The 12,783-nt window shown below is 56.2% G+C and overlaps 1 protein-coding gene across 2 annotated transcripts; it reads right to left on the bottom strand.

The window, feature by feature from the left end:
- Positions 1 to 602: 602 nt before the first annotated feature.
- APLP1 (amyloid beta precursor like protein 1) lies at positions 603 to 11,589 on the bottom strand. Of its 2 annotated transcripts, none has more exons than XM_017521196.1 (17): positions 11,250 to 11,589; positions 10,222 to 10,365; positions 9,004 to 9,136; positions 8,670 to 8,782; positions 8,271 to 8,404; positions 7,974 to 8,158; positions 7,418 to 7,548; positions 6,641 to 6,715; positions 5,699 to 5,857; positions 5,492 to 5,620; positions 3,836 to 3,935; positions 2,573 to 2,680; positions 2,283 to 2,309; positions 1,735 to 1,805; positions 1,430 to 1,492; positions 1,167 to 1,310; positions 603 to 1,046 (listed from the first exon to the last, which is right to left on the bottom strand). In XM_017521196.1, exons 1-17 carry the CDS (start codon positions 11,400 to 11,402, stop codon positions 948 to 950), a joined length of 1,968 nt encoding a protein of 655 aa, XP_017376685.1. In that variant the 5' UTR covers positions 11,403 to 11,589; the 3' UTR covers positions 603 to 947. The 2 variants fall into 2 exon arrangements, with proteins under 2 accessions (XP_017376685.1, XP_017376686.1); XM_017521197.2 differs by having other exon boundaries at positions 2,283 to 2,306.
- Positions 11,590 to 12,783: the final 1,194 nt, after the last annotated feature.

The raw sequence follows: 12,783 nt of genomic DNA, 5'->3' as shown, positions 1-12,783 counted from the left end.
AAAAAAAAAAAAAAAAAAAAAAAGGGAGGCGAGGAAAGAAAAGAAAGAAAAAGAAATTCTCTTCTGCATTATTTATATGAGCAGTAGGGGGAGAAAATAAAACGAATTTCAGTAGGCACGTGCAGACATCATATATCCCTTTCTGGGACATGTGATTGGAATCTCCACACTCCAGGAGGGTTCCTATAGACTCCCCAAGAAGAAATGAAGACTTTGGGGAATGGGAAGGGTGATTCACGATTCATAGTCTCTCACAGGGTTCTCGAAGATTGGGGTGGGTGCTGCGTGAGATTGTGTGAGGTTGAGCAGATGGCAGGGGAAACTCACTGGAACCCAGCCTCCTTAGGGTCCATTCTCGTGCCCCGCAGACAGAGAATTAAAAGGAGCGGCAAGTTCAGCACCGCGGAGAGCTCCCGGACAGGGGCCTATCCCGGATCTCTGGGCCCCGCCCCCCGCCCCCGGCGCCCCAGCCCTTCCTGCAGGCCCCGCCCAGATTTAAAGCTCTGTCATCCCGTTTAAAGAGGCCAAGGCAGCCTGGAGGGCGATGACACCCCGTCCAGCTGCGATTACACACTAATTCTCCCACAGAGACTCAGGCTGGCCTGGTAGGGAAGAGGACTTTATTGGGATGTTAGTAGGGAAACATGAGAGGGTGAATTCCGGGGAACAGACACTAGGACCAAGGTGGCGGTCTCCTTAAGGAGCCATAAATTAAAAAATATTAAGATGAGGAGATTCCATGTGGGGAGGCTGCTGGGACTATTGGGGAATTTCTTAGGGATGGAATTTGGAATTGAAAAGCGGAAATAAGAATTTCCAGCCCTCTCACAAAACGGTGCGAAATGATCGCTTCAAGACTCCCTGCTGCCCTAGGCTGGGAGTTGGGGTTCTGGGGCTCCAGGAATAGAGGAGGTCTGGGCTTGGCTGAAGGGGTGAAGGGGTTTGGGTCAGGGTCGTTCCTCCAGGAAGCGGTAGGTGGGGTTCTCATAGCCGTGTCGCTGCAGTTCGCGGAGCTGCTGCTCCTCCAGAGTCAGCATGGGGTCCACCTGCAGCAGGCAGAGAGGGGAGGGACAGGACAGTGTGGTGCGGGACTGCCTGCAGGTCTCTCAGCTCGCCCACGCTCAGGCTCAGGAACTCTTCCCACACGCGGTCCTTGTGGTTCTCACCTCCACCACGCCATGGCTGATAGTCCCGTAGGGCTTCTTCCTTCGCAGGAGCAGCATGGAGAGGACGATGAGGGAGCCTCCGCCGGCTCCCATGATCAGCAGACCCGACACAGCCTCACGGGACACGCCTGTCCCAGCTGGTGCCTGCAGGGAGGGGAGATGGGGCAGAGGGCATCTTTGAGGGTCCTGCGTGGCTTTGGGAGTCAGCCTGGCCACTGATCTCTGCCCTCTTCCCCTAGGTACCCGGCTATCCCTCCTCTTACCAGCTCATCCCTCTGAATCTCCGATGAGTGGAAAGGGAAACCCCTTGGAACAGACGCATTCACCTGGGGGAGCAGGAGGTGTCAAGGACCCAGAAGTCTGGCCCCTGCCTCCTCCTTCCCAGGGGCCCAAGAGGGCATCCCCTATCCCTCTCATTTTCTAGCATCTCAAAGTGCATGTCCATGTCCTCAGCTCCCTCTTCCCTCAGGACAAGGAATCCAAGCTCCCAGCATCTCCTCCCTCAGACCCAGCCACATACACCCCAATCTTCTTCCCCTTTGGGAGCCCACAGTTCTGACTAACTTACCTTTCGCTCATACTGTTCCAGCGGGGACATCTTCTCTTTCCCAGGGGATGCAGCATCTTGTTCTGTGGACCCTACCCCCCCAGTCTGATCTCATTCTTTTTTTTTTCTTTTTTGAGACAGAGTCTCACTCTGCCACTCAGGCTTGAGTGCAGTGGTGCAATCTCAGCTCACTGGAGCCTCAACTGCCTGGGCTCCAGTGATCCTTCTAAGTCAGCCTCCTGAGCAGCTGGGACTACAGACACGCCCCACCACACCCAGGTAACTTTTAAATTATTTGTAGATACAGGATCTCATTATGTTGCCCAGGCTGGTCTCGAACTCCTGGCCTCAAGGGATCCTCCTGCCTCAGCCTCCCAATGTGCTGGGATTACAGGTATGAGCCACCGGTGCCTGGCCCTATCTCATCCTTTAGGGTCCAGGGGTGGGGGTTGGAAAGTACACTGGACTCCACCCCAGGGGGTGTGGGATTCTCAGTGGATGGATCCTGTTCCATTCTGGGTCCAGGGATTCAGTGGGATTTGGAGGCTGGGGTCAACTGAGACACTCACCTTTTGGAAGGGTCATGGGGGTGTCTGCTGGCAGCCAGAGGAAGCAAGGCAGTGGAACAGTGAAGAGACAAGGGTATCAGCAAAGAAGCAAAGAAAGGTGGAGAAATATCATCCCAGGACCAAAAAGAAGGATTGGGAATCCTGCAGGGGCCCTGCAACCTTAGACGTTCCTCCCCATCCTCTCCCAGTCACTGTGGTGGTGAAGACACCCTCAGACTGTAGGGGATTAGAAATTAGGCTGGGGGCCTGTTCCCCAATGTCTGGGGTCATCTATATGAAGGCTAACTCACCGTCCTTGGAATCTGGAGGCTGCAGCCCACCCTTGTCCTCACTGCTGCCCCCAGGGGCAGGGGCTTCCAATTCACTGGGACCCAGGTGTTCAGAGTTGAGGAGTTCCTCTGAGGGGGAGATGCAGAAAGGTGGCAGAGGTTGTGAGCACTGGGGTGAGTAAAGGGCACCCTAACAATAGAGCAATTGGGAGATCTTGCAGACAGCAGAGTCCGCCCCAAGTGTGGGGTAGCCAGAAGTGTGAGAGAAAGTGGGGAGCTGGATGGAGGCACAGCGGGCAGGAAGGTTAGAGGCTGAAGTTTCAAGATTATGGCTGGCTTTTTTTTTTTTTTTTTTTTTGAGACAGAGTTTTGCTCTTGTTGCCCATGCTGGTGTGCAATGTTGTGATCTCAGCTCACTGCAACCTCCGCCTCCCGGGTTCCAGCGATTCTCCTGCCTCAGCCTCCTGAGTAGCTGGGACTGCAGGTGCCTGCCACCACGTGGGCCTGGCTAATTTTTGTATTTTTAGTAGAGATGGGGGTTTCACCGTGTTGGCCAGGCTGGTCTCGAACTCCGAACCTCAAGTAATCCACCCGCCTCGGCCTCCTAAAGTGTTGGGATTATAGGCATGAGCACCACGCCCAGCTCAAGATTATAGCTTTTTTTTAAACCCAAATATTTAAGCGCTCCTGAAGAGATTATAGCTTTTTTAAATACTAGGAGAATCAGGGTTATGTGTCAGTTATCCAGGAGGAAACCACAACAGATCTGGGAGCTGTGGCAGATCACACTTTCTGTTATGAATATAAGTTCCTTCCCTTGAATCTGGACTGGGTTTGTAGCTTGCTTTAACCAATAGAATGTGGGCCCAAGCCTTAAGACCTGGCAACTTTCACTTTGATGTCTTAGAGAGCATGAACCACCATGTAGAAAATCCAGCTACCCTGCTGGTGAGACCATATGAAGAGGCTCCATGGAGAAGAGAGGCCCCGTGCCTCCTTGGAGAGGGAGAGAGGCCCATTTGTGCTAGACTCCCAGCCCCTAGATGATCTGCTAGCTAAATACAGCTGCATGCTTGACCACTGGCAAGACCACCAGAAGAACCACTCTGCTGAACCCAGACCAGATGGCAGAATCATGAACAAAGAAAAATAGTTGTTGATTTTCACTGCTAAGTTCTGGGCTAGTTTGTTACAGAGGAATAACTGAAACTGGGGGATCAACACTTAGGAATCAAGATCTGCCCTCAGAAATTGGTAATGGGGGCTGGGATAATAGGCACTCACGGATCTGGGGCCGCAGCTCCTGAGCCAGGTGGGGGTGCTGATCAAGCAGGCCCAGGCTCTGATTCACCCTCTCCTCAATTACTTGAAGGTGGGTCTGCACCTGTGGGTGAGTGCACATGAAGGAAGAGCTGGGGATGCAGGCTGGAGACGAGGAAACTGAGGCAGTATGAAGGAGGAATTCAATAGCAGCCGAGGAAAAGCAGCACATGTAAGGGACAGGAAGTATGGTACAAGGGTCAGGAACTGGGCCATAGGAGAAGGAAATTGAAGAATGAAGTCCAAGGAACAGAAAGTGGGGTTTGAGGGGATTCTAGAGACAGGGATTGAGGACTGGAGGGTCATATAGAAATTATGTGGTTCAAGGCAAGATTTGCAGTTCAAGAGCAAGAAAACATCCAGAAAAGGGGAATTTGAATCTGAGCGCACAGAACAGGGGTTCCAGGGAAAACAAATGGGGTTATGGAGAAAGGAGGCTGAGGAACAGTTCCTTCAAGGAACTAGAAGGGGATTCTCAGCTGGGCACGGTAGCTCACGCCTATAATCCCAGCACTTTGGGAGGCAGAGGCAGCGGGATCACCTGAAGTCAGGAGTTCAAGACCAGCCTGAGCAACATGGCAAAACCTTGTCTCTACTAAGAATATTGGATTGGAAATTATTGCGGTTTCTGGCCGGGTGTGGTGGCTCATGCCTGTAATCCTAGCATTTTGGGAGGCCGAGGGTGGATCACCTGAGGTCGAGTTCGAGACCAACCTGGCCAACATGGTGAATCCCCGTTCTACTAAAAATACGAAACTCAGCCAGATGTGGTGGCATGCACCTGTAATCTCAGCTACTCAGCAGGCTGAGGCAGGAGACTCACTTGAACCCAGGAGGTGGAGGTTGCAGTGAGCCGAGATCACACCACTGCACTCCAGCCTGGGCAACAGAGCGAGACTCTGTCTCAAAGCAAAAAAAAAATTAGCTGGGTGTGGTGGTGGGCTCTTGTAATCCCAGCTACTGGAGAGGCTGAGGCAGGAGAATTGCTTGAACCCGTGAGGCAGAGGCTGCGGTGAGCAGAGATCGAGCCATTGCACTCCAGCCTAGGCGACAGAGCAAGACTGTCTCAAAAAAAAAAAAAGTTATTGCGGTTTTTGCTATTACTTTCAATAGCAAAAACCGCAATAACTTTTGTACCAACCCAATACAAAAGTTAGCTGGGTGTGGTGGTGAGCACCTGCAATCCCAGCTACTCGGGAGGCTGAGGCAGGAGAATTGCTTGAACCCAGGAGGCGAAGGTTGCAGTGAACAGAGATCGAGAACTGCACTCCAGCCTGGGTAACAGAGTGAGACCTTGCCTCAAACAAAAAAAATAAAAATAAAAATAAAGGGATTCTGGGAAAGGCAGTGAAAATCCAAGGAACAGAATGTAGGATCAAGGGGACGGTAAGTAGGAATCCAGCCGACAAGAAATAGGCGTCAAAGGCACAGCGTGTTGGGGGCCATGTTTCAGGGTCAGGAAGTCAAGCTGAGGGACTGGGAAGAGGCAGAGAAGTGATATTCAGGGGATAGGAAGGGATCCAAGAGACAGAAAGAGGGTCTGAGGGACCAGAGCAGAGAGCCCGAGGTGCTGGGGTCTGAGGATAGTGGTGCGTGCAGGAGCTGGAAGGATCTGAGCACCTGGAAGCGCATCTGCTGCGCCTTCTCTGGATCCACGGCCGCCACGTGCTGGTAGTGGCGCAGCGTGTGCCTCTGCTCCTTCTGCTCCGCACGCAGGTAGCGTCGCAGGGCCATCAAGACACGCTCCGCCTGAGGAAGGGACACAGGCTGCCCAGGTCTGCCCTCACCCTTCTTGCCCTCTGCTTTCTGCCCCCACGGTCCCCACACCTGAGGCGGATCTCCCTGCAGGGCTGCCAGGAAGCCCTCCAAGGCGGCCCGCCGCTGGTCGTTGATAAGGGCGATGACACGGGTGGCATGAGTCTCCACCAGGCGCTGTCGCTCACCAGACACCTGCTCCTCCAGGGTCTGCAGAATGGACTGGAAGTGCTGGGGAGCGGGTAGGGCACAGGGGCAGGAGAGGAGAAGATAGATCAAAGGCTGGTCAGACAGCCTGGAAAGGCAGCGTTACATGGGGTTGGGGGTCGTTCCAAGGTCCAGGCCTGGGCAGAACCAAAGGGTACGGATTGGAAGGGGTAGGCTCCAGGGCCAGGTAGAGTGGAGGTGGGACTAGGCCCAGTGGGAGCCAATCTGAGGGTGTAAACTGTAAGATCGAGTGGGAACAGTCTGGGAGCAGAACTGGCCAATGTTAAGGTGAAAGGGACAAAGCCTTGCAGGGCTCCGGGCTGGGTCAGGGTCAAACTGGAGACAGGCTGTACCTAAATGACACGATAGGGGTGGAACCAACAGCTAATGGGGGCTAACATGAGTGGGGTCTCCATGGGGTAGGTCAGGTTGAGAGAGGCGAGACAAGTAGGCAGAGCCAGAATCAGGGGGAGGGGCCTGATAGAGACATGAATACATCAAAGAGAGACCAAGAAGGCCCTGGCTGTATCTGCAGGGGCCCGGGCTTGGGACAGGACTCCAGAACCGGCCCTGAGAGGCAAGTCAAGTGCAGATGGGCCAAACATGGCCAATCGGAGGAGGAGAGCAGTGTCAGGGCAGATGGTGGCTTAAGAGGGGCAGAGCCGCATGTAGGCTTGGGGCCAGGAAGGGCAGAGATAAGTGGGAAGGGGTGGAGCTGGATGAGCAGGGCACGGCCAGAACCACGTGAAGCTGAGCGTGCTCCAGGTGGGGGACAGTCATGAGTAGGGCCCTCTGGGGCTGTCCTACCTCATTCAGGGCCTGTCTGTCAGCTTTAGGCAGGTTCTTGGACTGGTTGTCAGCCATGGCCCATTCACGCATCACCTGCATGAGGAGCGGAGCTTCAGGATCCCAGAATCCACCCTGATCCACCTGGTGAGTCCCCCAACCCCTCTTGAAGATTTTTAGAGGCCCCAGATCCCTTACTTAAGTCTTGCTGGTTCTTGGGCTCCTAAGAGGGAAGATCTAGAAGGAGTTTAAAGTGAAAGAGAGGCTAGGCATGGTGGCTCACGCCTGTAATCCCAGCACTTTGGGAGGCCAAGACACATGGATCTCCTGGTTCAGGAGTTCAAAACCAGCCTGGCCAACATGGTGAAACTCCGTCTCTACTAAAAAATACAAAAACTAGCTGGGCATGGTGGTGGGCGCCCGTAGTCCCAGCTACTGGGGAGGCTGAGGCAGGAGAATCACTTGAACCCAGGAGGCAGAGGTTGCAATGAGCCCAGATCATGCCATTGCACTCCAGCCTGGGCAACAAGAGTGAAACTCCAACTCAAAAAACAAAAACAAAACAAAACAAAAAAGTGAAAGAGTGCCATAGACCAGAGTCTCCATATAATCTGGTGGCGTCTCAGTTGGATTCTAGATGGGCCATGGGTCTCTGGTCATGTTAGGGGGTGATATGGAGGGCTCACAGTCAAAGGGGCTTAGGGAGCCTTTGCAAGTACTATCAATGTGTTCTGGAAGTTTCCTGGTATTTAGGGAGCTCTGTACTGTAGTGGGTCCTGGGGCCCCCGGTATCATCACCTCATTAATCTGGCGCATCCTACGCTCCTCCAGGTCCATCTTGGCCCTCAGGAACCCCTCGTGCTCACTGATTTCCCCCGGCATGCCGAAGTAAATATCCACACCGTCTGTGGGCCTCGGGGTGGGAGTGACTACGAGACCAGGGATCAGGAGGTCAGTCTGCCGCCCACCTCCAGGTCCCCTTTTCTACCTAGAGAACCATGTTTCCTGGAGTGTACCAAAGACCATCATGTGTCCAGTTTGGCCACCGCTGCTGCCTGGCATTTTGGGAGATGTAGTTCTGGACTGGGCCTGTTCTTGCAAAGCTTAGGAATCTTTTACACCATCTTGTAAGCTTTCCTGAAATGATCCTCAGGACCTACCCAATGGCCCCTCTACTCCCAAGTACCCCCAGGTTAGCCCTTCTTCCTCTGTTTTATCCAAAGCTACTCCCATCTTTTCCCCTCAGTTGGGTCTTTCCCCCATAGGTCCCTCCCAAAGACACCCCCCAGCAAGATTCTGCCAGATCCTTCTCCCTCCATGGCAGAGAGGCCTGGGGGTTCAGAGACTGTCTCACCTTTGCTGACCACTGCAAGGGTATGGGAGCTTGGGGGTGGCACCCTTTCCTCCTTCTCTTCCTCTTCAGCCTGCGGAGGCTCCACGAAGTAATCATCTACTGGCTGTGGGAAGGATTCCTCCTCTTCCTCATCCTCAGCCCCCTCTGCTTTGCTCCCCAGGGGCCAGGACCGGGTGGAGGGGTCACTGAGGGAGCAGGAGAGGACCCAGACAGTAAGAACCCAGGCCCAGGCTCCCAGACTGCTATCCCCTTCCTCAGGAACCTTGGGAAGGGCACGGAGGGTTCCCTTCCACTCACCCAACTGCTGTCCCAGATGGGTCAGGGGTCCCTGGAGGGGGACAGCACACATACTCCACACCACGGAACCGATCCGAGCCACAGGGCAAAAGCATGCCCGAGCCGTGCAGGATGAGGCCCTGGGAGCTGCAGGCCTGTGGGAAGAGTGGGCCCAGATGCCAGGATTGTGGGGTATGGGTTGGTAGAGGGGGAGCCAGGCTGCCTGGATCTAGGCGGCTGATGAGGCTGGGAGCCTGGATTCCTGGTTCTGGAGGAAGGGATTGGGGGGATGAAATTCCTAGATCCCAGTGGGAAGAGGATGCTGGTGGCCCAGACTCCTTGGTTCTGGTGGAGGAGGGTGTTAGGGGCCTGGGCTCCTGGGTTCTAGGGGGGAGGGGATGGGTGGGCCAAGGTCCTGACCTCCTGCGCCTCCTGATGCCTCCGGATTGAACTCTCACATTCGTCCATGCGCTCCTGGTGCAAGAACCGGCAGCCTTCGGGCACCAGCAGGGCCTCACTCACAAATTCACCAGCTGGGAGTATGGGACACCAGGGTGAGACCCTCCCACAGCCACCAATCCCACCCTCCTCAGAATCCAGATATTTTATCTTCAGAGGCTTCTCTGCCCCACTTAGGACACAAGCACCCAGCCCCTTAATATGGGCCTGAGATAGGGGCTCAGAACCTCACCTCTCAGAAACTCCCAACTCAGTGTCCCCCGGCCCACCCCAACCCCTAGCCACATGGACTCACGCAGGCAGCGGAAGGGCACAACTTGGTGGTGGGGATGGGTGCAGTGGCCGCTCCAGGCACCCCCGCACCAGTGCTCCATGGGGATGGCCTGAGTAGCCTGCTCTACACGTGCAATCTGCAGCTCCGGGTACATCTGGGGGGGATCAGGTGGGAACAATCAGCCCACTGCCCCGCCCCTGCCAGGGGGCACCCCTCTCCACTGGTCAGGTCCTTTTTTTTTTTTTTTTTTTTTTTGGAGAGGGACTTTTTGCTTTTGTCACCCAGGCTGGAGTGCAATGGTGTAATCTCGGCTCACTAAAACCTCCACCTCCCAGGTTCAAGAGATTCTCCTGCCTCAGCCTCCTGCGTAGCTGGGATTACAGGCATGCACCATCATGCCCTTGCCAGTTTTTGCATTTTTAGTAGAGATGAATTTTCTCCATGTTGGCCAGGCTGGTCTCGAACTCCTGACCTCAGGTGATCCGCCCGCCTCAGCCTCCCAAAGTGCTGCGATTACAGGAGTGAGCCAACGCGCCTGGCCAGGTCCCTTTTCAAAGCTCTAATATTCATGAGGACATCGCCTCCCTAGGCCCTGCCTCTCCATAGCGCCAGCCTTAGATATCCAAGCCCCTCGTGCCCATTGGCCACGCCCACTAGCAGTTTTCCCTTAAAAGTCCGGTCATCTTTAAGCCCTATCCCTTTTCCTGTGCTGTTTCTTCTCGAAGGTCGGTCTAAGCCCACCTCTCTGGTCACTCCTCCCCGCTGTCAGGTTCTTCTCCCCACAGGTCTCACCCTAAAAAGGGGCCCCGCCTTTTTATCTGTTCCGCGTCTCCAAAAACTCTTCCCTTTACAGAGTAGAGGCTTTTCGTGGCCACGCCTCCCAGCTCTCCGCGCTTTCATTGGGCTCCACCTCTTTCCCCATCTTGCTGGTCTTTAAGATCTTTCTCTTAGCCCCGCCTCTCCTTTCGCCACTCCCCCCTACACCTCTACTCTTTACGAAGACCACCAGATTACTAAACCCCACTTCTCTAGCCATCTCGCGGTTCTCCCGACTTTCCTGACTTAGTATCTCAAAACAGGTTCCCTGCCCTGGCGTAGCTGAGCCTCTCTGTTGGCCACGCCCCCCAGCTTCCACGCCTTAGATCGTGCCGCACCTTGGACCACGCCTTTTGCAAGTCTAGCTTTCCGTGGGCGGCCCGCTTTCCGATAGCCCAGCCCCTCCCGCTCGGCCCCGCCCACCTGTCTGCAGTACTCCAGCACGCGCTGCGGGTCCCGGAGACAGCGTCGAGAGCGCTGTGGGTCTGGTTCCCAGCGGCCGGTGCGCAGGTCCCGGTGAAGGGTTGGGCGCCCGCATAGTCCGGCAACCTGGGCCGACCCCGGGGCCTGAATGGAAGTGGAGGGGACAGTGAGGGCCCGGGGGACGTTGGCACGAGGGTCCTCTGGTTCTTTGCTCCCTAGAACCGAGACCTCCAGCACCAGCCACCTCCCCCAAGCACCGCACACCCGCCTCCATGGAGGCACCGTTCCCTGGGAAACAGCTCCCGTAGGGCGGGGGCGCCCCAGCTCTCCCGTTGCTATGGCTACCCGGGTCCTCCGGGATTCTCTCGGCCTTGTTGCCGCGGAGACAGACTCCGCCCCCACCCCAGCGCGGTCGCGCTGGAGCCCGAAGGGGTTAAACCTGAGTCGCGGAGGAGGAGGCCAGAACCCAGGCGTTCTGGCCCCTCCTCCCTCCATCCCCTGCTCAGGCTCCGGTTGCAGGGTGCAAAGCTGACAAGGCCTGGCTTCAGGGGCCTGCAGTCCTGGACACCAGGTCCTTGAGGACTGAGGAGCTACATCTGGTTGGGGTGGGCGGTGACTGGAGGACTGGACTCCTGGGTCCTGGGAGGCTGCGAGGGCCCCCATATGGGTCCAGAGGATACAAGGGGTCTGGATTTTTGGATCTAAGTGCCTTACTGCTTGGCGGGTCCTATGTCCAGGCGGGAGGGGGCCGGGGCCGAGTCACCTGGGTCTGGAGAGGGGGCTGGACTTCTGGGACCAAGGGCTCTAAATAGAGCAGCTCCTTTGCTCGGGGTGGGAGGGGGCTGGGACGTCAAATGATGGGGGAGCTGGGGCCTGGAGCCCTGGGTTCATAAATGTGTTTGGGGGCGCATGGGGGCTGACCACCTGGCTGGAAAGACCGCGCTTTCGGCCCTGGACATGTCCGCCCCGGCGTCCAGAGGCCCGGTCCCGCCCCTTCCCCCATCCCCCAGGACCCGGCCCGGCCTCACCTCGGCCGCGCCGGGGCTCCCACCGGCCAGGCTCCCGACGGCGGGCTGCGCGCGCAGAAGCAGCAGCAATAGTGGCAGCAGCAGCGGCAGCGGTAGCGGCGGCTGGCCCCGGCGGCGACCCAGACAGCGAGCAGCGGGGCTGGCGGGCCCCATGTCCCGGCCCTTGCGCCCTCACGTCCCCTGCACTCCCGCCCGGCCCGGCCCCAGCGGTGACAGGAGCTCCCAGAGCCACCGCCGCCACCTCCTCCTCCCGCCGCCCCCGGGCTGCGCCGGCGCCGCCAGCCCCGCCCCGCGCCGGCCCCGCCTTCCTGGCCAGGACAATAGCGTGGCGGCTCCGCGCAGAGTGGAACCGCTCGGGAACCCCAGGCGGGAGCCTGCGCCAGGCCCCCGCCCCTCGAGATTCCAGGCGTCCCGCCCCTTGAAGGGCTCAGCCAGGAGTCCGGCTACGGGCTCCGCCCGTTGTGAATTTTGAGCCATCTCGCAGGACTCATCCTCTTCGACCCAGATACACAGAATTAGTTTTGTCCTTCTCCAAGGATGCAAGCATCGGCGACCCTCGTACCCTAGTAAATTCCTCTGTTGAGGGCTCAGGAATATAGGTCTCCAAAATGTCCCCAATCAAGAAAGCAGCAGGGGAGGGTGAGACCCAGTCCCCTCCTCTTTCAGATCCAGGAGTCAGGGCGCTAGGTTTCTTCTCAGGACCGGAGACCAAGCCCCCAGGACATTCTCCCTCAGACCCAGGAGTTCAGTCTTCCTGCTCTGCTTCCCAAGGGTCCCAGGGGCGTGTACCTTTAACTCCTAGCTCAAGGATCCATGAACCACAGCCCCCAGGACCTTTCTTTAAGGATCACCTAAGCAGGCACCAGCATCATGCCCACTGTGGATGCAGGGCCTCAGGATTAGGGTCTGGACCTCCGCCCTTGCTGTAAGGACCAGGGGATTGTCATTTTCCTACCCATAGTCTCCCCTTCCCTGCCCCGCTTCAGGACTCACTTGTTTGCCTCCTCTAATGAGAGTGTAGTATTCTGTCTTCTCCAGGACCCCTGGGTCAGCCCTGTCACATGTGTACAACTGTGTGGACATCTGTTTGTGTGTCTGTGCATACATGCCCATGTGTATGTCTGTTTCTGTTTGCAACGTGTGTGTGTGTGTGTGTGTGTGTGTGTGTGTGTGTGTGTGAAGATGTATATTAAAAGAGCCCATGGCCAGGCACACTGGCTCTTGCCTGTAATTTCAGCACTTTGGGAGGCCTAACTGGGCCTATCCACTTGAGGTCAGGAGTTTGAGATCAGCCTGGCCAACATGGTGAAACTCCATCTCTACTAAAAATACAAAAATTAGCCAGGCGGGGTGGCGGGTGCCTGTAATCCCAGCTATTGGGAGGCTGAGACAGAAGAATCACTTGAAGCATGGGAGGTGGAAGTTGTTTTGAGGCAAGATCACACCACTGCACTCTAGCCTGGGTGACAGACTGAGACTCCGTCTCAAAAAATAATAATAATAAAATAAAAGAGCCTAGACCAGGCGTGGTGCC

This window comes from Cebus imitator, unplaced genomic scaffold (genome assembly GCF_001604975.1).
Source record: "Cebus imitator isolate Cc_AM_T3 unplaced genomic scaffold, Cebus_imitator-1.0 Scaffold979, whole genome shotgun sequence".
Lineage (NCBI taxonomy): Eukaryota > Metazoa > Chordata > Mammalia > Primates > Cebidae > Cebus > Cebus imitator.
This window is presented reverse-complemented; position numbering and strand designations above follow the sequence as displayed.